This window comes from Argentina silus, assembly GCF_951799395.1.
Source record: "Argentina silus genome assembly, chromosome: 19".
Lineage (NCBI taxonomy): Eukaryota > Metazoa > Chordata > Actinopteri > Argentiniformes > Argentinidae > Argentina > Argentina silus.
The window spans coordinates 9,780,897-9,808,074 of record NC_139673.1 but is presented as its reverse complement, the minus strand read 5'-3'; the positions used below and the strand labels follow the sequence as shown (position 1 = coordinate 9,808,074).

Below are 27,178 nucleotides of genomic sequence, written 5' to 3'. Positions count from 1 at the left end.
AGGTATTGTAGTTTTTTTTATAAATAAAAGTAATACATTTCAACATATACATTCTTTGAAGCCTACACATTGCTCTCAAATTGTCGTACTATATAAAATTCAGTAACTAAACATTAACCAACTGATCATTTCAATCTCTACTACATGCATCTTTCCTGTTAAGATGTACCCATTGACCAACATACGTTACATATACAGTAAGACTGAGTAACATTTGGTATGATAAGCTGAATTAGGAGCAACTTTATCATGCATGTTACCATTCCCATTACTATAATAAGGAAAAAAAAACACTGTAAAAAATGTGTTAGTTTTTCCATCTTATGTGCTGTACGGCTGGGAGCTTTCTGCTTCGGCGGTGGAGCTGCTGGACCAGGCGATGGAGCTGCCGGACAGGAAGCTCTCAATGGTGCACCTCTAGAAGTTGGTGAGGATCTGAGGCCAAATTTCTTTAGTCTGAGGATGAATAGGCGCTCGCACGTAACCCACAATCATTTATTTCGCTTTGCTGCTGTTGAGGGAGAAGGTTCAGGGCTCGGCCTCCTCCCGTCTCATCACTGTCTGTGATCAGGCCTACAACAGTGGTGTTGTCACAAACTTGATGATGGAATTGGAGTTAAAAGGATGATGATGGATGAAAAGAAAAAAACACAGCTAGAGGCGGTATTTCCATTTATTTATTTCTCTAAATATGCTGCCATTTAATTTGGCATGCAATCAAAACAACAAAATCTGTTTAACAAAGTACAGAAGTTTTATCATTGATATAAAATGCACTTAGAGCTGTCAGAATGACAGTTCTGACATAATTGATATAATATATAAATTAAGTATCTATCTTGAAATTATTCTTAATCGTATGATATTAGACAATTAACAATATTCCATTACAGGATAAGAACATCGCCAAAGATTACAATTCGGATGTTCAAATTCTATGATACATTACAAATGAAGGCATCGTAATTTAACAGTCTAAATTACCAGTGAAAGGAAAGAATGTGCTCATTTTCAGCAATGTTTACATGTAAACATTTACTCAATTCAAATGTGCACTTAAAAGCAGAGGATTTTACCATAAAACCATACTTATTTATGCAGTCTGTAGTTGATAGTTTGGCAAAGATCAAGACACTGTAAGACTATTTTAACAAAGTGCTTTACCTTATAAAAGCATAAGTATAAAATGTATACTTTTAAGAGAAAAGAAAAAGACCATACTATTTTCCTTCATTAATAACTTGTAGGCCTTAACATACCAGATTGTGTAAACATATGTTTTTACCTTCATAAAATAAGAAATTCTTTAATAGAGCACACCGCTGCGTAAGTACAGTTAATTCCCTACCAAGAAAATCTGAGGCAAAAAAAGAGACAAATTAACAGAACTAATTTTGAGAACTGACATTAACAGTATTCTAAATATGTCAAGAGTTATTACATTAAGAACAATTTGAAAGATAAAAGTACTCTTAAAAATAGAGTACTATACTGCTCAGGAAGAGTAGAGGAGTAGAAAATGATAATCACCGAAACAGTTGAAGAAAATGCATATTCTGCATGTGTTCAAGAATGTTAGAGCAATGCAACATGTATTAATTACAGTCTAAAATAGAGCAAATAAGATGTAGCAAACTGCACTGTGATATTCTCAGTAAGCTATACTATATGTTGATGTATTCACTGTCCATTCCTCTAAAACAAATATATAGCACATGTAAAAATACAGAATCAACCTTCTTATGACAGATGAACAAGAATATCTGTATGCTATAATGCATTTGATAAATTGTATACAAATCTGGTTAAAGTATACATACATACACACATATTTACGGGACACAGAAACTATATTTGTAAACTTCAGAGACCAAGAGTGATTTAAGTAGTGATTATCACTCTTGTCATTTCCCTTCCACTGTGCAGGAGAGAGAAGCAAAAAGAAGGCTCTGTGATTGACCTCTCTCTCGCTCGCTCAGGCCGTTGGCAGGTTGGGTCTGGTTCTGACTGGGATGTGTTGTGTCAGCATCACACAGAACTACGCCTTACAACAAGGTGCTCGCCCTTCAGTTCACTGGCAGTCATGCCACTTTAACGCCAATGTCATACCGCACTCTCTCTCTTAATCCACTCCGTCGAAGCCTTGAGCGTTCTCTATGGCAATGTGCAGCTTCTCTCTCAGCTCCTCAAATGATTCGTAGGGAGGCAGGTCCAGACGATTGAAGCTTTGGAGACAATGACAATGAGATGAGTAAAAAAACACTTGCAACAGTAATGGTATATGACCATTAGACAGATTAATGTGAAGGAGTGTACTCACCATGTGTGGGCTCTAGGTAGTTTTTCCCGTGTTCCCCACTGCTCAATGGTGAACAGCTGTGGTCCGTTGGACCCTGCGCATTCACAAGAACAGGCCGAAAGAATTATATACAACACATTCAACGCTGCTGGTCACAAAATAGGGCACATCTTTCATTCTTTGTTTATACATCAATCCATCTTCATGTCATGTATGCTTGTCCTTGTAATAGAAGAAGGGACTCACCGTAGAGCTCAGCAAAGCCATTCATTGGAACCCGGGAGGTGCCAGTCACAAACTGCAGTAGGCGGATACGTTTCTCTGCGTCCATCAGCAACACAGTCTGGAAATGACAAAACAATCAAATCAAGCACTTGGAATCATTGGCACAAACTACAATTTCTAGTATCTAGAAGTAGTGCTTTCTAGTTGTGCAGGTGGAATTTCCTCTCACCTTCCAGAACCACAGGATGACGGGCTGGTTGGGGCAGTAGCCATTCTTGTACTTAGTGTTCTCCCTCCAGTCGTTGACGTCCACGTCACCTAGGCCACACATCAAGAGCTGTGGGACACAACAGAACGGACAGAACAGAACATCACCTCACTTGACAGACAGGGATGGCCACAGTCACACACCTTAAATCAAATCAAATCAACATTTATTTATCATATACACAGAATACAGCCGTAGAAGGTACAATGAAATGCTTGGGACAAGCTAGCTCCTCAACAATGCAACAATCAAACAATGTGATATAAGAATAATATTAGCAGTAACGTTCTGCACACAAAAAGTAACAAATAGCACCAAAATAAAGCAGAGTTGAAGAGTAGCTAAATCCACAGCGGGCGTCCATAGCGCCATGTTGGAACATCACCTTAGAATGATTGGACTGATGCTCACCTCAAGTTCATTCTCATCAAAGATCTTGATGAGATCCTGGGGTATCAACTCATAGAATCCCTGAAAAAGTATAATCATGTTATCTTATTGAAACTCAATCAAATATATATCAAAACATATCAATAAAACCTGGTGTTTACCTCCTTGAATGCAGTCATCTGCTTTTGTATCCTGTTCACAAATCTCCACTGCATGACAAGACTGACAAAAAAAACAACAACATTATTTCATATTGAAGCAATTGTAAGTGCCAGATGTGACTTTTTTGCCCCCTATAGGGGAAAAGTGGAATAACGCTGCATGTGTGTTTGAGGTGTGTTTCCTCTTTCTGCCAGCAGGGGGCTCTAGTGCTTACTGGATGTATTCTTTCTTGTTCTTGTCGGTGACGACAATCTCAGTTCCGCCTGGCTTCAGCTCATGCTGGTGTGTCTAAATAGAAGGAAAGGTGATATGTCAGAATAGCACCTGAGAGCCACTTAGCATCCATGTTAACCCCTTAACTCAATAATGTACACGAGGGAAAAGAAAAAGACTGCTGTCAAACTAAATGTCACACCTGTCCAAAGAGCTCCTCGTCTATGGTGAACCTCAGATCCAAGTCTGTCGGGTCGTTCTCCAAAATCCACTTCAGTGAGTTGAAGTACTCGCTGTCCTGAAATGACAAAACATAAACACCATTACATTTCATGCCGAACCACTTCTGTTTCAGGTGACCTGATTTAGTGCGTCACTATTGGCTGAAGGGATGGTGAGGTCATACAGGCAACATTAGGTACTCACCACAGACTCCATGTCCTGCAGAGTGATGGGCTTCTGCAGCATCATCTTGTAGAAAGGCCGGATGAAGAATGCTGTGAAGAAATCAGACGGAGACGCCAGGATCTGTTAAACACCTGGCCCTTCTGGCCCTCATCTCAGCTATTGATTTCCATAAACTGTCCACGGCATTAAGCACTACACAATAATAGCTACCTATAAATGCTAAAAATATCATATGATCAAGCTTTTAACAGAGTCAATGTTCATCTGAGGTGAGTTGAAGGAAGTGCCCTGGCCAGTCTCACCATCCAGCAGCTTGCCGTGGTAGACCGCCATGCCTGCCACACGGCCGATGAACTTGAAGTAGGACAGGTGATCCTCATTGCACAGCCCCGAGTTGGGGTTGATCTGCAGAGTGTAGTTATCCCTGACACAGAACAGGCAGAGGCAGACACTTAGTAAGACAGTTCTCTAATCTGCCAAAACCCTTTAGGATCCATTACAGAACACCTTCCGCTGTTAAAATGATTGGTGAAGCTGCCAAAATCTTTATCCAAACACACCAAAAGGAGACTCACGTGGCAGAATACTCAAACAGCCCATAGTAGGGGTTGAACATCTCCTTGGAGATGAGGAAGAACCACTCCCTGGCCACGCCCCCATAGTCCAAGCCCTTCTCTCCTTCAAACTCTACCCACAGCCTCGCCTTCAGGAAGTCAGCCCTCTTGATAGACAAGATGCGTCTGTAGGAGTCCTCCAGCATGGCGGTCCGCCTGAGCTTCATCTCAAAGCGGTTGGGGATGTCGGCCTGGAAGAGAATATGATGGGTGATGATGGGCTTTATACTGGTAGGTCACACCAGGTGAGGGAAGGACTTAGAAGGACATCTTGACTAAAAAGGAATTGCGAAGACCTGCACCTCTTCGTCCAAATAATAATAGACTAATCTGCCGTGAATTTGACTTATTTGTGACGTTGTGGTTATCTTTTCAGGGGAGAATTATGCTCACCGGTTTCTTCAGCTTCTTCCGGAAGTATTCATACTTCTGCTTATAGTCTCTGGAGTAAGGCACAGCCTAGAATAGACATGGACAGAATCCAATGACCACTAATCAATTATGAACACATTATCTATGTTCAATTATGTATTTCTATAGACAACCTGGAGAACCTGACTCTGAAAAGAGAAAGGTCTTGACATTACCTTCCTGATAGATACTCTAGATCAGAACCTAACAAATAGAATCTATACTCACTGGTCCAGTTATAGCTGAGTTCTGTAATCTGGGGTCCTCCCATTGTGTGACCTTCGTGTCTGTAACAAAATACAAGCTTTATTCAGCATTGATTAAAAGTATTAATCATTCACTCATATTGATGTGTGGTACAGGATGCTATACGTACTGTGATCTATGTAGAAGATCCTCCCATCGCTGTGGACCCTCTCCTCCCAGCCAGGCTAAAACAGAAATGTTAAACTGTCTGTTATACATAGATTTTGCTTAAACTGTAGTTACTAATTAATCAAAATTCTCATCACATTCCATAGTTGCATAATAATAGTTGTATAACAGTTTATTTCACGTTTCATAAATGATTCACTATTGGTCTGCTGCTCCATGGCATGCTTTACTTAGGTATGACAGGATATCTGCAGGTTTCAGGAAGTTTATTTTAAGACTTAATGCCACATGGAATTCAATGTAAAACCAAATTTTCAAAAAAAAAAAAAAAGTAGAACCCGACCGATATCGGTTTTTGAGTCCGATACCAATTTATGGGAGACAAAATGCATCAATTACTAATATATTTTCTCTGTGGTGAAACGAAAAACACACTTATTTTTTTATAATAACTGTTTTACAAGAAAGCACAGTATTCAGAATAGAAACAGTGCCAAAAAGATGCTCTTACTGCTGATTCATTAGGTGTTTTATTAAGATTAGGTTATACTGTAGGTACAAATCCATATCTCAACAGCGCTCTCCATTGATAAATAGAGCAACATTTACTTAATTTATGTGCACAGTTACTTGTTCTAGGCTGTTCGATGAGTGATTTTCCTGATATGATTTCCTGTAACACGTTGTGGCCCAGTTTGATCATCCACTTAATGATACTACTGCAGTCACCTCTGCCACACGCACAGTGCAAACCAAACATAGTAAAAAAACAGCATGTAGTTATTTCCTCATCGCCCAATGAAAACTGTATTTAAGACATTCTAAGTCATTTAGGGAAATTCATTTAAGACTTAAGACTAACCCTAACACCCTGTATGATGTCTTTGTAGGACTTACTGGCATTGGTCCAAGGTCAGCTGGGTCAAGCGAAGGTCTCCTCCTCATGTGCACAGGAATCTTTAACCTGGGGTCTTCCTGTTCAGAACCAGACAAACAGGAAGTGAGTCACACAAGCAGGAAACAGCAGTGAGAATGGTGGTATTGTCCAGCAGATGACTGGTCTTGGCTGTGATTGTACAGAGCATGAGCCTGTATTAGTGTATAGTTACAACTCCTGGTCCTGGAGAGTGACGGTGTGTGTGGATTTTAACCCTAGTCCAACATATGACCAGGAGGGAAAAACAGCCCTGTGTATAACAAAGAGACAGGTTGTTGAGCAGGTTCTCTCACCCAGCAAGTGGTCTTGGTGTTGTGGTCGATGAAGAAGGGTCTTCCGTTAGGGGCGCTGCGGACCTCCCACCCCGCAGGCATGAAGCCACACTTGTGTTTGGGCTGCGGCCCGGGAGAGTGCTGGGGGGAGGCCTCAGGAGAGATCATGGGGGGCTGGTACACTGTAGGGCTCTGGGACAGAACAGCCTGAGCTGCTGCTGCCTCCGAAGTTATCTGGACAATACAAGGAGATTTGCATGAAGACACAATATTGATACAGTGCATTCGGAAAGCATTCAGACCCCTTACTTTTTTCCACATTATGTTACAGCCTTATTCTAAAATTGATTAAATTATTTTTTTCCCTCATCAATCTACACACAATACCCCATAATGACAAAGCCAAAATAGGTTTTTATGTTTGCAAATTTATTTAAAATAAAAAACTGATATTACATTTACATAAGCATTCAGACCCTTTACTTTGTTGAAGCACCTTTGGCAGCGATTACAGCCTCAAGTCTTCTTGGGTATGACACTACAAGCTTGGCACACCTCTATTTGGGGAGTTTCTCCCATTCTTCTCTGCAGATCCTCTCAAGCTCTGTCAGCTTGAATGGGGAGCATCGGTGCACAGCTATTTTCAGGTCTCTCCAGAGATGTTCGGGTTCAAATCCGGGCTCTGGCTGGGCCACTCAAGGACATTCGAGACTTGTCCCGAAGCCACTCCTGCGTTGTCCTGGCTGTGTGCTTAAGGTCGTTGTCCTGTTGGAAGGTGAACCTATGCCCAAGTCTGAGGTCCTGAGTGCTCTGGTGCAGGTTTTCATCAAGGATCTCTTTGCTCCGTTCATCTTTCCCTCGATCCTGACTAGTCTCCCAGTCCCTGCCGCTGAAAAAGATCCCCACAGCATGATGCTGCCACCACCAGCTTCACCGTAGGGACGGTATAGGCCAGGTGATGAGCGGTGCCTGGTTACCTCCAGACGTGACGCTTGGCATTCAGGCCAAAGAGTTCAATCTTGGTTTCATCAGACCAGAGAATCTTGTTTCTCATGGTCTGAGAGATCTTTAAGTGCCTTTTGGCAAACTCCAAGCGAGCTGTCATGTGCTTTTTACTGAGGAGTGGCTTCCGTTTGGCCACTCTACCATAAAGGCCTGATTGGTGGAGTGCTGCAGAGATGGTTGTCCTTCTGGAAGGTTCTCCCATCTCCACAGAGAAACTCTGGAGCTCTGTCAAAGTGACCATTGGGTTCTTGGTCACCTCCCTGACGATGGCCCTTCTCCCCCTATTGCTCAGTTTGGCCGGGTGGCCAGCATCTAGGAAAAGTCTTGGTGGTTCCAAACTTCTTCCATTTAAGAATGATGGAGGCTACTGTGTTCTTGGGAACCTTCAATACTGCAGAAATGTTATTTTTTTTTAAATTTTTTAGGGCATTTCTGCTTTATTGGGATAAAGACAGTAGAGATTGACAGGAAGGATGGGTGAGAGAGAGGAGGGATGACATGTGATGATATGTTGAGGGTTGGAATCGAACGAGGAACCTTGCAATTACGTGGTATGCGCATTAGTGTGCTACGCCACTAAGCGCCCCTGCAGAAATGTTTTTGTATTCTTCCTCAGATCTGTGCCTCGACACAATCCTGTCTCGGAGGTCTACGGACAATTCCTTCGACCTCATGGCCTGGTTTTTGCTCTGACATGCACTGTCAACTGTGGGACCTTATATAGACAGGTGTGTGCCGTTCCAAATCATGTCCAATGAATTGAATTTACCACAGGTGGACTCCAATCAAGTCACAGAAACATCTCAAGGATGATCAATGGAAATAGGATGCACCTGAGCTCAATTATTATTATTTATTTTTTTAAACATACAGTATATGCTGTAGTTAGAGTTACAGTAGGAGTGAAACAGAAGGGGTTTACAATGGCTTTGAATACTACTACAGCCCACTTTGTTGCTCCAAACCCTTAGGTACTTTATCCTCCACATCATGGAGAGAGAAACAGTGCAGCCTACCTGAATGAGTGGCCGTGTCCAAGTAGTGGTTCTGCTGTTGTGATTGACGAAGTAGAGTCTCCCCTTACTGTCCTGCTTCTCCTCCCAGCCCGGAGGAAGCCCAGCAGAGGTCGGAAGCAACTATCGAACGAGAGAGAGGGAGGGAGGGAGGAAGGAAGGAAGGAAGGAAGGAAGGGAGGGAGGGAGACAGGGAGAGAGAGAGACAAAGAGAGAGAGGGAGAGAGAGAAAATCAAACGATCCGCACAACAATACCTCCATCTAAGAATATGATCCTCCAGAGGACAATATAATTTAACTACACTACATCCTCCTTATATTACCTCTGAAAACGATGGAAGCCATGTTGCTAACATGCTAACGTTCAGCTCAGATAACTTCAAGTCCAAACACAAACATGCACACAAACGCACTGCTGCCTGTGACACAGGAGAGCAGAGGGCGGTTAGGAGGGGGAAGGGAAAGGATCCATGCAATGTAATACACACCACAGGATGAACAGGATGCTCCTCTACTGTCAGTGTCTGGGCACTCCCTCTGCGGCTGGAGTGACTCGAGTGACTGGAGTGGCCCTGCAGCTGAGGAGAGCAATGCATCAAAAGACCACAGTCATTACCCCCAAACGTGCTAATGGACACATTCTCCATCTCTCATCAGGCACATATCAAGTTAACAGTGTTAATATATCACAAGCCACATTAATGTGTGTTTTAGTCACTTCCTTGTACTGTGTAATGACCTTGCTACTCTGTATCGCTAGTCTGGCTGGGTTTGACCCTGCTCAGGACCCATAGCCCATGTCTGGCTGGGTTTGACCCTGCTTAGGAACCGTATCCCCTGTCTGGCTGGGTTTGACACTGCTCAGGAACCATATCCCCAGTCTGGCTGAGTTTGACCCTGCTCAGGACCCGTATCGTCAGTCTAGCTGGGTTTCGGGGTTGGTAATGGGAGCCCTGAGGCACAATGGTCAATTATTCACCGTTAGGGAGGTGCGTCGATCACCGGGAGTGGCCCCCGAGGCCTGCAGGCGACTCAGCTCGTCACAGAAGGAATGGAACTCCAGAGGGGAGTGGGGTGGAGGAGGGGAGCGCTGGTTGTGGCTGTTGTACAAGGTGGAGTCGTCCTCTGTGATGATCTCCCAGCTCTGGAGCAGACAAGAGACATTTAGCATCTGTTCAACATGGAGGTCTTGATCTCGGTCCTGATCTGTCATTGTGTCATCTATTGGCTATTAGTCAAGAAAACAGTTCCCAGCACAGCTGGTTGTCCTGGCACGGTGTGACGTTGTAACGATGGGATCTGGTTTCAGTAGGGCAACCTTTTTTTTTTTTTTTTTTTTTAGCACATGGGGAACATCCCGATCCTGAACTTGGCAAGGGCCGCTCCTGACAGTTAGTCATTTGCTCAGCTAGCAGCTACTGAAGCCAGGGGCTAGAGGACCTGATCACATGGTCCTCAGATTTGGCCTTTAGGTCTAGAGCCTATATATCTTAGTAAGGACAAGGTGTACAGTTGGACCACCCACCAAGTAAGGTTCTTTCTGAGAATCCATCCCTAAGTGAGGTTGAGAGACTGGGTGAGGTTACCTCAGGAGACTCCCGTCTGTCGTTGGTGTCCTCATGGTCAGAGATCTGTCTGCGGGCCGTGAAGGCGTGCTGGGCCTCCATGTGGATGTTCTGCCTCTGCTCCGCCTCCACCTGGCTGTCTCTACACAGGGACAACACACACACAGACACACACAGTCAACCTGAGATGTTAGACACAATGGGATTATTCACTTCATAGATGACTGTAAATAGTTGAGCAACAATTGTAAAGGATAACTTTTTTCAGCTGGCCTAATTGGTTAAATATTTAGCTATAGGTTGGGGGTCACCAAAAAGAGTGGTTGCAAACTGTATTCCAAGCTAATTTATTGGAATCATCATCCAAAGTCAAAGAAAATCTCTGAGAAGCCCAACATTAATGCCAATATTACCAATCTATGGTTAAAATGGGCCACAGAGTATGGGCATTAAAGAAGCAGAGTTTTACTGTATAATGGGCCGGTGCCACTGCGTGGTCCTGCTCTCATGGTTGACGTAGTAGGTTCTGCCCAGGTTGTCCTGCCTCTCCTCCCAGCCAGAGGGCAGTGCAGGCAGTAGGTGGTTTTGCCTAGGACCAGACATGTCCTGGCCCTCTAGAAACTCCCAGCCAGGCTGCAACACAAAAACAACTGTTACACAACAACACAGCACAGGGAAACAGGCAGATGTCAACATTGACAGAATTTCCTCAGCCAACGGTATGTATATTTGCTCAACTCAAACAATGACTTGGCAGCTACTAGAGAATTCAGTGGCTAGCATGGTAGTTTGGTTTCAAATCATTCTAGGGAGGATGTCAGCATATTTCTCAAAGGCCATGGATCCTTGGAGGGACAAATATAGGTTGGCCTTTTGAACATGGTGTTCTTAGCCAGGGCTTACATTAAGCATGTTCAAGAACGATGACTGGCTGTTTTTAAAAAAAAATGTTATTATCAATAACTACATCAGGAGAGTTGAGAAGCAGTCAGGCATTCTGACCTGGCAGTGTTCAGGTCTGGTAAAACGAGTCTGGTGTCTTCTCTCAAGGCTGTAAGCACTAACATGCTGAACATGTTCAGACTTTAGCATGTAAACTCAGCGCCCGCCAAGTCACGTAGATCAGACACAGTATAATCAAAGGCCTGGGAGGATTCCCTACCCAATCATCATTCAAATTCAATATGGAGGAACGGGGGGACAGGGGGGGACATGGGGGTCTTACATCCATGTCCTCAGTCTGTTCTGCAACGTCCTCCTCCGAGCCGCTTTCTTTGGGCAGGTAGGTCATTTTGAGACGCAGATGACCCTTGACCCTGGACTTGTGGCTGCATTAGAACATAAACAAAATTAGGTCTAAACTAAACTTGCATTCTAGACAAGAAAAAAAGCACTCATAACACAACCTTATCTGGAGTATCTTAGATATGTGTTTTGTAGAGAGTTTAGTTTCAAAGTGAAATGTGAACCCAGACATGAATGTTTACAGTATCAAATATCCATTACACCATTAATTTCAAACACCAACATTATACTACTTTGTGAGTGACTCTGACAAGTTAAATGTTACAGTAGGCCTCAAGTAGTATTGAACTCTATTCATGAAATGCAAATAGACTGTGCTAAAATGTTAAGGAAAATGGTACAAAGTAAATTAAGTTAAAGCAGGGAGGGCAGGGAGTTTAAATAACCATGAGATAATGCCAACCTTCTTGGGTGAAGTAGAAAATCCTTGAATGTGTATGGCCTTTCAATGTTAGGATTTTCTGTCTGAAATAAAACAAAACAAAAAATCAATAAATAAAAAAATCTTTAAAACACTTGAAAATGCTCTATAAAGATATCTATTGTATAATACCTACACAAGTACACTGTACTGTTTACAATACCAACAGTATGAATATACTGTATAAGCAAAACATTAATCCACAATGGAGATGTACAGTATTTGAAGCCATTGTGTGGCCGTTATATTCACATTATAATATGGTACGGCAGAAGTAACACCAACACGGAGAACATGACGGACTGTATTTTCATAACTAAACACAACGATGTGGAACTGACTTTGAGATGAGGGTGTTTATGTTTACATGAGCGAGGTGATGAGAATGCATTGGTGAAGGGAAGAATGATTTATCGGATCAAGGCCTAAATAAGGGGATGGAATGCCAAACAGGACAGAATACTTCTTGAACTTAGAAGTATAGGTTTACACATAACATATGCTTAGATTAGCAATGCTCCTACTGCTGGCTGAGGCTTACCGGTATCTGGTGTAGAGGCACGTCCACCTGGCCCAGAAAGTCATCACGTGTCTGTGGAAGAAAATCATGAGCAATCATGAGCAATCACTCTCTACAGGGTGTGGCTGGGTTACGACCGTGCTTGTAGGCCTGGTCGCTATTTGTTTGTTATACCTGTCATTTGGGTTTTTGACTGTCCCTTCAACACCGGTTTTGCTCCTCTCCTCGTAACACGTGCAAGTCTTGCGTGCGGCCAACAGCCTCATTGATACGTTTAATATGAATGTACTATAACATGCAAGCGTTAGCTCTCACCTGTAAAATGAGCTTTTCATCCACACCAAATAGCGGAGAATAGACCCGAGACGAAATAGCGGCGATATGACGGGATGAGGCGCTAGGTGCTTTAACACCGCACCTTGTGCATTACATTATAAAGTGTGGAATTTTAATGGAGACAGGAGTCGGGATTTTAGGTTATAGCGGGATTGATACTGGATAGGAAAATCGGCTACTATCCAGGACAGAAGAAAATGTTTCTTCCCATACCATCCTCTACTCTGAATGGTTAACGTACGTCATGGCTATGGTGTGACAGCGGTAGGCCTAATGCATTGTGCATAGGACTAGACAATATGTGACTGTCTGAATATTCACAATGACAGCTCAAAGAGGTACAAGTTATTTTATACAGGCTTAGGTTATATCCACTGTATCTTTGGTGGTAATATGTTTATGTTTTCACTAATGTTTTGAAGTGACCTATGAATAGAGTAGAGATGATTCATACTCATAAAACATATTTAGAACCGTAATTAACATATCGTAAAAACAGTGGGAAATACGTGCATGCAGGTATTCTCTCTCTCAAAAGATGTGAGTCACACAACTAGAGTAAATCACATGACTGGCCTAGATAACCATGTGGCATGATGCGGTCACCTTGACCGTACCCACTGTAAAGTTCCATGACTCCATCCATCAGATAGATGTGAAGTCAAGCTACTGTTCAACGCTGCAGTACACAGTTACTGTCACATGCTTCTGTACAACTGTTCCTATAGAGAGCCCTAACAACAACAACGTGATGTAAAAACACAGCGTTGTGAGGGTGGGCTTTCTGACCACATAAACCCCCCCCCCCCCCAAGCACATCAAACTGCCTGCCATTGGCATGGAGAGGGGTTACAGTACATGCACCAATATAGATGTGCCCCCCCTCCTGGCCGTTCCTCTTCTGTGCCCTTACCGGCCTGGAGCGCAGCCAAGACAAGCAGAGCACAGAGCCCAGGTTGAGACAACAAGGACCGGCCTGTGCAAGAGCTACTGAGAGCACCGTGGCATTCTCACAGGGACATCACAGAGGGGACTCGTTAGGGGATCAATGACATGATTAGTTATATCATATGTTAGGTCAACATTTGGAGTTTGAGCGTGTGTGGAATGTCATTAACATACAGCACTAAACAGTATAAGAGATCTTTGAGAGCATGATTGTGTGAAGGTACAAATGACAAACGTCACCTCCATATAATCAACCTCTATATCCACTGGTTTTGCATGGAAAAATAGGTTTTGATTATTCAAGTCCAGGTCAAAGAAATGAGGCTAAACCCTCAAAAGATAATAAATATGTAGGCTTTTCTCCAAGAGGTTTCTAAAGTCTGTCCTTTATTATTCATGATCATGATTTTCATTGGAAGAAAAGATGGAGTATGACATTACAATTCTATTTAAAGAGCAGAAAAATCAATAGTCTAGTCTTTCTGAGTTGGACTCAAAACCGCCAGACTGAAAATAAGAGGCAAAAGTAGGCCAACTTGGAGGTTTTGTTTTTGGAACAAAATCGTTGTTGAAACCATTTCCAGCTGGTGCAATGGGCCTAGATTTTCAATGGGTAACTTTCAAAATGTCAACTTGATGAAGAGAACAATAAGAAGACAATGTAAATGCTGGGGTTTAAGGGAGCTCTTATGAGCAGAGGCAACCATCTTGTCCACCTCCAAGGTGTTGCCTAATTTAGATTCTTGCCTGCTGAATCAAACAAAGCATATACGTTATTCACATATTATTCACTCATGGAATATGGAAAGCCAATGCAATAACGAGGCAAGGGTACTCTATTGCTCTTCTTTTGCTTTCTTGCCCTGTATTTTACAAGGAAAAGACATTTGTTCAAAATTAACCACAAAGTTGAATTCACCCTCTCCGGTCCTTGTGTGGTGAATACATTATCTTGTCATAAAGAATGCCCTTTTTTCTAAAAGAGGAATACGAGTTCAATCTGGAAAACAAAAACTATAAAAAACAGTTATGAATCCTGAAGAAGTGCACCACCTACTAAACATACTTTTCCCATAATATAAGGGGCAGACAGAGGTCGAAACCTGCTACAAAGGCTGGCTAGGGTTGATTTGTTTTGTGGAGGCTTATCAGATAAAACATCCACTTAGGTAGAAAGAACTACGATAGAAGAATGCTAAGCAATCAGTGTAAGCTGCTAAGCCTCAGTTATGATGGGAATGTGAGGGAGAGGATGGCCTTGGCCGAGTATTCCAAGAGCAAGGAGTTAATGGTCCGTGGAGGGAAAGAGGAACATTTTCTGCTGCATGGAGGTAGCCTGCTGCTTGCCAACAAACCACCTCAGAGAGGGACAGAGCCGGGCCTGCATGTGGGATCCTCTGGACAAACGCACCTGCCATGCAGAGAAACAAAGCCCCTCACTGTAGCGGCTTCCAAAACCACAAGCGGTCAGGAAAACTGGGTCAGCCAGGCATATACTGTGCTGTACGACTCATACTGCCATACACGTAACCATGGAGTTCAGCTTGTCTTCTACCTACCTAAACAAGACAAATCACAAAATCTTTTTGCAATTCTAAAGTATTTCCATATATATTTCTCTATTTACTTTCTCAAAATCCAAGACACGATCTAGCACACGATGGAATTTTTACCTCAAACAAAGAGCTCTGACTGATTTCCTATCACGGCCAAGATAAAAAGGTCAGGGCTGAGGGAGAGCAAATAGTGCCTTTGATGGATCAGAGGAATCGGGGCCTACTTAGGCAAGTCAGAAAAAAACCTGTGTGTGTATTCTAACACAACCAAAAAAATTCAAAACACACACGTCGTCATTTGTTATCCATTTACAGTCTAGTCTGAGTGCTGTAGTAGTTAACCAGTCTGGACCAGGAGAACACAAGACAACAGCTCTGCTACCAACTGTCTGTCTACGCACAAACAGCCTTGAAATGAAAAGCAGGTCAAGGACAACATTCCGATCCATACTGTACATGTATGACTAAGCAGGCATGACCTCCCAGCTCGATCACAACTACAATGGGGGTATTAGCGACATTCTGATGCACTTCCTCATCACACTGTCAATCATTGTATCCTTCTTTTCTTCATTCTCATGCTTGGTGTGTCATTATGTCAGTACAAATATAACAGCCCTTACAAGTGAAGATCCTGGGCTCCAATTTTCTATTTTGGCTATTACTTAGAACTGCCATTCTTCAGAAACAAGAATCTGAAGAGACCATTAAATGTCCATATTAGAAGCATTGCCTTTTTTATACTGTGGATTTGGCCACAACACTCAGCTGTCCATGAAGCTCATGTCTCTGGCTGCTACTGCTAGGCTCAACCAAACACCCACAAGTCCTTCACAGGGATTAAGGTCCAGGAAAAACAGTCACTAATCAAGACCTCTGGGAGGTATCAGGGCTCATATCAACACTGTGCTGACTGTGCCTAGTTAGCATCCAAGGCCTGAGAGAGAGGAGAGAGATGAGAGAGGGAGAGAGGGTGAGGGGAGAGAGGGTGAGGGGAGAGAGATGAGAGAGGGTGAGGGGAGAGAGATGAGAGAGGGAGAGAGGGTGAGGGGAGAGAGGGTGAGGGGAGAGAGATGAGAGAGGGAGAGAGGGTGAGGGGAGAGAGGGAGTGTATGAGTGTGATTCCAACAACAAAGCTTTCACCGCATGGCTGAACCACAAGGGCACAGGCACAACTCTAGCAGCACACTCTGGTCTACCTTCTCCTCACACTCCACTAGCAGGCTACACAGACACCCCTGTTTCTCGAATTGAGTGTCCACTTTTTTCTTACATCAGAGATAAATAGCACTCTGAGACTAACAGAATCCAAACACAGCAAGATCAGGTATGATAAAAGAGTGAGTCTTCGGACGGTATAAGCTGTACTATTGCTATAGAAGAGCTATAGAAGAACATGGAAGTGCAGTCAAAACATTTAATGACCAAAACTTACATTCCAATAAACTTCAAGCTTTGATTTACAACAGCTACAGTATTCAGGCTATACATTTCTAAATGAGAATCTCTAGAAGGCTCCATCACTGAATCAAAAAAAGACATAAACCAGCAGCATGGATCGATGTCTTGTGTTCTTTTACATGACCTGTTGGACTTCAGCAAGAGTTATGCAGTGGTGTGGGTATCCCATGTCCTAAACAAGGTTATATAAGAGTTCAGCTGTTATAAAGGTAGCGGCAGCTCTGGCTAATTACTAGTACACGTCTTTCTTGACAAGCTGCTAAATGCAGAGAAGGAGGGAGAGGGGGAGGGAGGGAAAGAGAGAGGACCGACACCTGATGCTTTACAAACAAGGCCTAGCAGGGGGACCCACAGGGACGGGAACACACCACCCTTTTACTGCAAAAGGCTCAGTCTCCAAACACTCTCTGTACCCCCCCGCCCCACCCCTGCCTGCCTACATAACATGACCCCCCCTCCCACACAGCCTGGCGGATGGCTGGCATGACTGAGCTCTGCTCTTGTATCACGTTGTTAAATATGAATCCACAGGACTGGGCCGTGCTAGCGAGCCAGACTATCTGGAGTCAGGGGGAATATTTCAGAAGCGTTTTATTTATAGCGAGGAGGGGGGGCCCCTGCTTTTCCTGCGCCTAAAATTAGCCAGGGGTAAATACTTAAACTGATTACTCAAAGCGTTAACAGAATAATAAAAACGGAGAACCCCTCTTAACCGAAGCACGTGTGTATGTACACACACACAAACACACTCCTGCACACACACTCTCACAAGGCCCCCCCAGACAGGTATCGCATGAATGAGGCTTTCTTTTTTGTCTCTTCTAGCATTTTGCCTGGATGCCAGTATGTTTATGGATTACTGAGGTGCAACTGAATACTTTTGAATGTTTGTCCACATAGGGCTTGTTAATTACGTGACTTAGCTGTAGCCATCTTCTCAGTTACTGAACATAGCTCCTGCTTGCTTGCCGGGAGCCTAATGGCTGATTGAGTAAACACAGCTACTTGTAGGGAACAGAGCGAGCAATGGAGGACGATAGAATTATCATCTGGACCCCCCCCAACCAAACAAAAACATATATACCCCATTTATTGAACACCACTCATCCCCACACATTTCAATCTGACACCTTATTGTTCTTTCCATGACTGCTGACTTAGTAGTGAATGTTAGGCCTCTATATAAATGAGCGACTTGTACCACAACAAAACAGCTCCGATGTTCTCATCATCATAAAATGTATCTAATTTCATAAAAAGCCCATAGACTTGACTAGAAGTTAGAACAAATAAATCGGATGCATTAAATTCACAACTCTCGTCATTATTGTCAGCATCGCTACCTATCTTTACCAAGTCGGTGGAGGAAAACACTTACTGTGGTGTTTTGTCCTGGGCTCTTTTGAATGTGATCCTCTTTGTCTATAACAGAGGTAGAGACCCGAGCCCCTGTGCCATGGGACACATGAATGTGCACATGTGGAGAGCCAGCCATCGAGTTCGCCAGTTTAGGATTGGAAACGTGACATGAAATGCCAGTATTTCCGTAGGGGACTTCCAGGGAAAAGCTCCTTTGTAGGGCATGATGACAATGCTTTTCCTCAGGCACTTCCTGTCCGCTGCCTTCCCGACTGGCACTGTGGCTCCTCTCAGATAATTTCGCTGAGGGGAGAAGACAGGCTGAAGTGCTGCGAAACAGCTTAACGCGGCCAGGGGGGCCCTGATCAGTCTCAGGGTGAGAGGCCCGGGCTGGAGCCTCCGGACATTCAACATTGAATGTGGTTCTGGCTGTAGCTCCCTTCACGGACATTACTGGTCGCTGGTGGGCAAAGTGAAGTAACACGCTGGAGTGTCGACTTGGTCTGTCTAGTGTGGCTTCTGACTGGTCAGGCTTCTCGCCGTCCTCCACTTTCTCTCTGGGTTTATCCGCGAGAGGGACGTTGAAATGCACCATGGGCCTGGCGTCCCTGAACTCGGCTGACGGACAGCTGCTCTTAGAGAGCCGCAGGCCGTTGAGTGCCGTGGCGATGGAGCCTTTGGAAGCGACCGCCTCGTCATCCTGCGTGGGCTCGTTGGCGGACAGCTGGAGCTGGTGAGAGGTCTGGTAGGAGCCCCTGGCTGTGGGTGCGGCAGGCAGGGCCACAGGGCTGACTGGGGAGGCAGGCGGTGTGTTACATGGGCTCCGTGAGAATATAACCAGAGAGGAGCAGCGCCTCAGGGGAGCCCTGGCCTTCCTGCGGGGCAGAGACCTCTCCTGGGCTGCTCTACGCTGCTCTGGGACGTCTGGTTCAAAGATGCTGCTGCTGCTACAGTAGCCTGCGTCGCTGGCTGTGCTGCTACTACAGGAGCCTCCATCCGAGCTGCTGCCAACTCCCCCCTCACAGCCCGCCGGCTCCCCATCCTCCACGCTGGCCTCAACCTCCCCATTCAGCTTGACACGGGGCTGCAGGGAGATCTGCAGAGTGCTCTTCTTGCTGCCGCCACTGCTGTTCACCTTGGGTATAAATACGGACGAGTAGCGCTGTAAATTACCGTACTCCGGTGACAGGGGTGGCAAAGCCAGGGCCAACTGCCCTGGAGTCACCTTCATGTGGACGGAGCTGTGTGCCAGGCTTTCAGTGGGGCTGCGGGCCGACACACTGAGGCCACCATTCTCCTCACCATGGCTGCTCAGGCTCTCTGACAGAGGGTCCGTGTTGCTTCTCCTCGACGCAAATTGTAAGCGGAGCCGGCGTGCCATTCGTCTAACACTCTAATCCCTTAGGGCCAGCAGCACCAGCGAGCATGGCAAGACCTGTTCCGCGAAAAAATAAAACGGCAGAAAAGCAACTGCTCAGAGTAGTCCTGCTCTGTGATTACAATCATTAGCTGCTGCACATAGCCAAAATAGCTCTGGTGACAACTTGCATTCCTCTCCAGGCTGCTCTGCTTTGAGACTTTTAGTCAGGGGAGGTCAGGCGTAGTGTGGAGGCACAACCCAAACGCACACTACAGCCCCTCAGACTGAAGCAACCCCAGTGGTCCACCTCTTTAAGGAGCTAAACTCACTCACAGAGCTGCACTGAGGCTTTAAAGGGCAGCGCTCCCACTGCAGACCTGCGCTAACAGCCAAACCTCAGCCTTGCCGCCGCAACTGTGCCTTCTGCAATCTAACCAGACCGTGTCCAACACCCCCCCCCCCCCCCCCCGCCTCTTCCAAAAGCCCAACTCCTGGTTTGTTGCCCCTTTTAAAACACAAACAAATCAGTACTCTTGGCATGTCAGACTAAAGCTCTGGAGAACTGCTCACTCCTACTTCAGGCCGTTCACTCAAGACTCTGCCGCTACTTCCAGCAGCAGCAGCTATGCTTCTAGTGTTTCTCCGGCGCTGTGCCCCCACAAATATTTTTACCCACTGGTGTAGGGTTACAGGAAATCAAGGGGAATGAGTTTCGGCATAATTCTATATCAAACTGAGGATTGGGTGTCCTAATAGCATCCATGCTCACCGCGGCCTGTGGAAATATGCCGGGAAGCTACTGCTAGTTATTACGAACTGACAAAAGTCAGCAAGCTCATAAACTGAATGCTTGAGCCACTCGGCAGGCCTTTGAAGCCCAGATAAAGCTATGAAAGCTTCGGCTGATGGCTTTGTATGCAAAGGACTGGAAAAAGGGGAACAAAGGGCCAAATGTATTAAAGATCACACACTACATAAACAACCCTTTCTTTTAAACCTGCCCACATAGTGCAGTGCATGAACACTAGCTTTAAAGCTTATTTTCATGTAGAAAGCGGCTTTGAGGCATGAAGGGGACACACCACATTTCCCGTCATTTGAAACCTCATGTAGCAGCCAGTGCGGGTTTGATTTCCGCTCTCCTGTCATTGACATTCCTGTCTATCAATCACAAGCTATTGTGTTGGGCCGGGCTATTCTGGGGCATTACTGTCATCCTCCAGGATAGGTCAGTTCCATACTGTAATGATATGAAAGTGGCTCAGCCAGGATGAGGATATGACTCACCAGCGGAGACTTTCGGACTTAGTGCCCCCCAACATCACGGTACACCATGTGCCCCAACGTGAGTCAATTCCCACAACAACCTGGGTGGCAGGAATTCACAGGAACAAATACTAAAACTAGGTCTAATGCCCAAAAAAAACACAGCACACTGGCACAAGTCACATCCGCACATATTTGTGTAGTAACTCTGTTATAACTCTAGTAACAATGTATTAACATGCTGTTACATAGCAGTACGTTAGTAATAGCATTGTAATGCAGTTGAGTGTGGAATAGGTATGTTGTTTGAGTAATTACAGCTTAACTACACAGGTAAAGGGGACACTCAATGTAAAGTGTTACCAAACTTTCAATAGACTTGATAAAGCATGTTTTTTCTTCGAAGAGTATACAGGCTTGATCTGGGTCCATAAAGCCAGCCTTCTGGGTATGGAGTCTCAAAGACTAGACAACTACAGACTTGCTGTCACTATGCTATCAGTACCAGGACTGAGCTCTGGCTACTTAGACCAACATCATCAGGTGCCCCAGAGCCCACGTCAGGCCTGAAACTGGGGCAGCAGCTGCTCTGATCCAGCATCATGCTTAAACCTGTCCATGATCACATGCTCTCCATTGCCTTTAAGATCTATTTCATAATAACCTGAGATGTTCACTACTTGATTGTACTGAATGTATTGAATCTCATGTGTAAGCAGTCTATGGAACGTTGTATGGATTTTTTATGAAAACGTTTATTTAACCTTTATCAGCATTTAGCAATCTGGCGACTGGCATATCTTAACAGCACAAAGAAACCACTGCTTGTGGTCATGACTCAGCAAGTTTAATGTGTTCAAAACCAGTTAGTCTACCTTTCACTCTTAATAACACCTGTGGGTATATTTCATTTCCCATACCTGGGTTTTATAGAGATACATTGCAATAAAAGGTATACTGGCCCATTTATGAGAAGTTAAGGCAGCACATATTTTTTCACGTTTGGGGAAAACACCAATGTTACCACCTACATGTGGCTGTATACTGTATATTCACCAGTGTTGTATATTGTATGTCGTATAGGCCTACATGCAACTAGCATTCATTGCTGGATACTGCTCATCATTATATACCCAATAAAATACATTTGGTCATGCAAATTATTGTTTTGGCTTCCCACATTTACAGAGAAACAACAAACAAGAGCCCATTACACACACACACACACACACACACACATACACACTTACAAGACGGTTCTCATCGAACACCTCCAGCAGGAGCCGATGCTTCGTGGGATGAACCTGAAAGAGAGGAGATAACAGTTTAATCAATGGGGCTTCATTGACCAATCATATTATACAGTACCTACTGTAGAAGCACGTTATCACTCCATGTGAATTTAAGATTAGAATACTGTAATGTAAATAATGACTAGTGAAGACATAATGAAGGTAATAGAGATACTGTGATACTGGACTGTACATGGAAAGTCATTGTATTAATTATTTTTTAAGACAGCTGAGACATAGCCTACAAGAAAAGATATTTGTACTGGCCAAAACATCCCAAGCGTTCTCTACTGTAAATAAGTCAGTGTTTGCGCATTGAGTCATCACCAGGTTTTAGCTAGAGCTATAGCGCCCATGAATTGAAGTGTCTGTAAAACATGAGAGGTGTCTGTCGTGGATAAACTCAGGCCAGCTTCCAGCTTCTGATTTCTATTTGGAGGGAGTCCCACTCCCAGAACCACAGACCTCAGCACCACAAATGGCCGGTGACTAACGTCAGCCGTGAAACTGAAATCAAGCCAGGGCATAGACTGCCTACATTCACAAGCAAAGATAGCTCTGTTGTATTCTGGCTGGCTGACTAAGTAGCCAAACCCTCAGCACAAAACAACTCAGCGAAACTATGTAGTTGGTTTCGCGCCAAACATGGTCTGTGGTTTCAAGTGACAAAAATGTGATTTTCAAAAAATAATACATCAAACAATAAGCTGTGTATGACCCTTAAGGACAGATAGGCTACTTTAACATTTACTGTAGATTTCCTTTTGTCCACTAAAAACAAGAAGAGTTAGAATTACAGTGAAAGAGAGACACTTCCCTCCCTGGGATCAATGTAACTAAAGCCAGAGAGCCACAGGCCACCCCTTCATTCAATGCGTTTCTGTCAAAATGGACCCTCTTGCTAAGTGAGGCCATTATTGACACGGTCATATTTGCAAGGCAGGCCAAAGAGCAGCAACTGAGGGTTAACATAACTAATTTAAGTACCTCAGAATGTATGAATAACTTAAAAATCAAATGAGGCACTTAAAAGATGGGTGGTGTTTGATAGTGGGATTGCGCTGACTTGCCAATGGAGCTTAAAATAAACTTGGCGATATTCACATTCACAAAGGCCCTTCATTGCAATTTACAGGTGCAACTGAGCAGTATGTGCAACATAACTGTATCTATGGTGAATTTGCTCATGGCAACTGAGTCCAAGACAGAAAGAGGCCCTGAATCTCATTTGGAATGGTGAAGGGACTTGTTTTAGATAAACTCAGAGGGGGAGCTGAATCAATGTCCACGGCAAGGAGACATTGAGCAGAACTGCCATAATTTCAAGACATGCATAAACATGGTGAGGGTCTGAGGCTTAAACACAGTGGATATTTTACCCAGTGTGTGCTCCTATATATACACAAAAGTTTCCTGCTAAATGTCCATGGCAGGAGAAATGAAAACATTTCAAATATTTCCCTTGGTCTACTGGCAAGATGGGCCTGAGAGACCATTACACTACACACTGTGGAGGCCATTCTACTGCTCTGTGGTAAAACCACATGCAGGTATTAGTTACTTCTCTTGCTTCTCTCTTTCGCTTTTTCTCCAATACATACAATTATGTGGTTCTCCATCAAGATTCTCTAAATACCAGAAATTACAGTTGTGTTACCACAGTAAGCTTAAGAAGCCACTATATTCCCAATGTAGGCTAATTTTATGTTGTTGACTTGACGAATTCAACCTCAGGAAGCAAATATTCCAGCTGTTCAAATGTGCCTTTCAACGAGTAGGTTAGATTCAAAACAATGTAAACATTTTGATTCTTATCTGTGTATACACTCCCATAGCTACACAATAATGGTTGTCAGCCTCACAGGCACCTAACAGGGTTAAACCCAAGAACCTCAACAAAGCCAGCTCTCCACCACAAAAACCACAGAGAAAAACAACACACCAATCTACCACCAGCTGACTCACTGACTTTTTCACCACGAGTTTAACATTTAACCAGGCTGTGTTTACATTACCACATGTCCAGGGAAGATAGTAGCCTGGGGTAACAATAATACAGGTCTCTCAGGGACAGAGGACAATACCTTACCCAGTGGAAGACTTCCTGTTGCTGGTCGTATGTTAAGAAGGACACTCATAAACAAACATAATCCCATGTACAGGGATGTGAACAGACCCACACACCAAGGTTAGCTGCGTTCTGACTTTAAACTGGCTTTCTGTGAAATGCTAACTTCCCAGCAAGAATGTGGGGCAGCCTAAGTCTGGTCAAGCTGGATTCCACCTTCAAGCACAAATAGAGAACATATTACTAGGCCATTATGGAAGAGACAATGCACCTCCAGCTAATTGTCCATAGCAATCAAAGATGTGAAAGCATGTAGTGTAAAATGAAGAAAGAGAGAGAAATGGAGAGAAATTGACAGAGGTCAGCAAGAGGTTCCCCTCAGACCACTTGGTAACAGAAACTGATGAAGGATCTGATCAACTCACCCTGAAAAAGAATTCCTCATTCCACTTCGGGTCCAACGTCTTCAGGTCAAAAGAGATGACGGAAAGAGATGACAATGTGTTTAAATGTTATTAAGTTAAAACATAAGCAAAGTAAGTAAACAAACAAACAAAATGTGTATTCATTCAGCAAGTGATGTGAAGTTACTTACCTTTTTGATAGTTTTTGTCTGAAGACTTGTTAGTTCTCCGTTGACAGGATCATAGAGGGACACTCTTGTATATGGATCACTGTGACATAATTCCAATGAATGAATGCATCACTGGACAGCATTTAACATGATTTCACCCTAAGGCCATATGAACCACCAACTAATTATGTCATCAGAGCCAAACATAGTTACATGAAAACAACAAATAATTTACAAATGCATGTAGCAAAAGATGGCTCATTTGTAACTGCTTGTATGACAGGAAATTATGGTGGGCTATTTATGGGAAACATGCACCCAGGACAGAAAGGACTCCTGCTCATAGCGCCATCTTAAGGTTGCACAAAGTAACAACATATTGACTCAGAAGGTGCCTTCCAATAATGTCCTAACCCTTATGGGGAAGTACTGTAAGGCATCACATGCAACACACCATGACTTTTGTATGTTTTGAAAGCTTACTGAGGTTTGTATATTGATATTCTACTGGACTTGGCATGGCAGTATTGTTGATGAGTCTGTTTGTCTCAAAATAGAGACATTTGAAATTAACCTCATCCTTCCTGACCTGAACAGATATTTCAATAGAGGTTCACTGTGAGGTTGTTGAGACCCTGTCAATCCACTACTATGCAATTCAACTTTGCATTCTCCAAAGCAACGCATTCTCTACTGTGATTCATACGAATCCCTCTGGAGCTATGCGACTTAAAGATGAGATGTTTGTACGTCAAGTGGTAAATATCTAGGCCTACTGTATATGGACAGTACAGGGACAAAGAGGAATATCATTCAATACACAAAAGAGTGCAAATAATAACCATGCATTGCTTGGCAACTGATTATTACTGATAACATGCTAACTCTGTGCTGTGCCCTATTAACAAACTGTACCTGTAAATATTGTTAGCAAGTATAAACAGACACATTTTCCCCAGTTTCATTAGGTTGCCAATGTTTACAAAATCAGAACTCCCACAGACACGGCCTTTATCACTCAAGACAAATGTAGAGTTTACAGTATAAACAAACTCGTGTTTTAGTTTTAATGATGTGGGTAAGGTTTGAACTTTTGGTATTTAAGGAAACAGAATTGCTCATGAACTCTTGAAATGTTTTGGGCAAAACAGCACATCAAGATGTAGCATGCACCGAACTGTATTTAGGAGTCCAATAACTGAGGAATGGATTGTGTGGAATCAGAGTCAAGTTGGCAACTTAGTGAAGTGGTGGGTTAATCATTATAGAAAGTGTGAAATTGTGTATAGAGAGACAGCATGTAACGGAAAATAACAGTTTTAATAGTTTAACAGACTGACCTGGCACCAAGGATATCTTTCTTGGCCAGTCCGATTCCAGCAATGACTTTCACTCTGAGAATTCTAGATTCCTCCTGAAAACACAGTACACACAATCACATGAAAAGAGAACACACTGACAATGTAACATCGATGTGTCACCATTACTGTAAATGATTCACATGTGGGGATCAATGACGTCCTGGTGTTATCATTTTATTGCATCTCAATAAGTCCAACATCCTGCGATCTGACGTGAGAATTTTTCCAGGACATTTCGCAACAACTACTCCATAACAACCCAACGTCATTTATACAGCTGAGCACGTCTAACACGTAATGCTTGGCTCAAGTCAATGGTACCTTTAGCTTCATATTACTGTAAATATAATGTTGGTGTCAATTTGACAGGTGTCATCCTCTCAAAGACTACACGTAAATAAGGGCACCTTCTCCCATCACCACTAGACTGCCCGGCTATAGCCAATTAGCATTGATATAAAGTGGCCAGCTTTAGTTGTCTATACCTAACCATGTTGTAACTAATACATGTGATCAGTTACACACGATCCGATGACAGTTGAACAAATTGTCATACATGCTAGCCGATTAGCATCCTCCTCTATGCAAGTCTATGGTCAGATAGTCGGAGACTTGGTCATGTATCGAAATAAAATTGACCCCGCCAAGACACAGTTTGTAATAAAATCCTTCTTTCACTGACTCTAATGGTTCGTCTTGTGGTTGTTCCCTTTGTCGAACATCAGGCTTGCCACATGTGCCTTAAAAAAAAGCACTTTTCAACTACTCGAGTCCATAGGACGTGCATAGACTAGAGCCAGGGGTGTGCTAACATGTTGGCTAGCAAACTGGCTAACACTATTAGTTTTAGAATATGGGTGTCACTTGACAGTCGGACTGAAATGCTTGGTTGACAGTATAAAACACTACAGGTGCAAATATTACAGTTTGATAAGCTAGCTAAACAAATTAGATCAAAAGGAAATCCCAGATATCAAGCTTGCTAGCATAGCTAGCTAGCCTGCCAAATATTTACTTCGTCAGTCTGGAGTCCTCGGACCTCGGGAGTAGTAAGTGCGGCCATGCTCATATCCTCCTCCTCCCGTTGCTTATGTCCTCCGAAACTTGATCGATAAAAGTAATTCAGAATGTAGCTAGCTACACAGGATGGTATGCAGTTAATGTTCTTCCACCGATTCACCTTCGACTCCCTA

General features: G+C 43.6%; 1 protein-coding gene across 2 annotated transcripts; it reads right to left on the bottom strand.

The window, feature by feature from the left end:
- Positions 1-662: 662 nt before the first annotated feature.
- nedd4a (NEDD4 E3 ubiquitin protein ligase a) lies at positions 663-27,178 on the bottom strand (the record flags this gene model as incomplete). Of its 2 annotated transcripts, XM_083691128.1 has the most annotated exons (29): positions 663-2,225; positions 2,321-2,393; positions 2,546-2,642; positions 2,754-2,861; positions 3,204-3,263; positions 3,344-3,404; positions 3,559-3,632; positions 3,760-3,855; positions 3,984-4,054; positions 4,268-4,389; positions 4,541-4,770; positions 4,973-5,038; positions 5,219-5,277; positions 5,367-5,421; positions 6,263-6,340; positions 6,596-6,808; positions 8,596-8,715; positions 9,082-9,171; positions 9,573-9,737; positions 10,180-10,300; positions 10,628-10,791; positions 11,384-11,486; positions 11,867-11,928; positions 12,426-12,476; positions 21,941-21,994; positions 24,476-24,514; positions 24,646-24,724; positions 25,965-26,038; positions 27,001-27,178. In XM_083691128.1, 29 exons carry the CDS (start codon positions 27,052-27,054, stop codon positions 2,123-2,125), a joined length of 2,742 nt encoding a protein of 913 aa, XP_083547254.1. In that variant the 3' UTR covers positions 663-2,122. The 2 variants fall into 2 exon arrangements, with proteins under 2 accessions (XP_083547254.1, XP_083547253.1); XM_083691127.1 differs by lacking the exons at positions 21,941-21,994; positions 24,476-24,514; positions 24,646-24,724; positions 25,965-26,038; positions 27,001-27,178 and adding an exon at positions 18,084-19,445.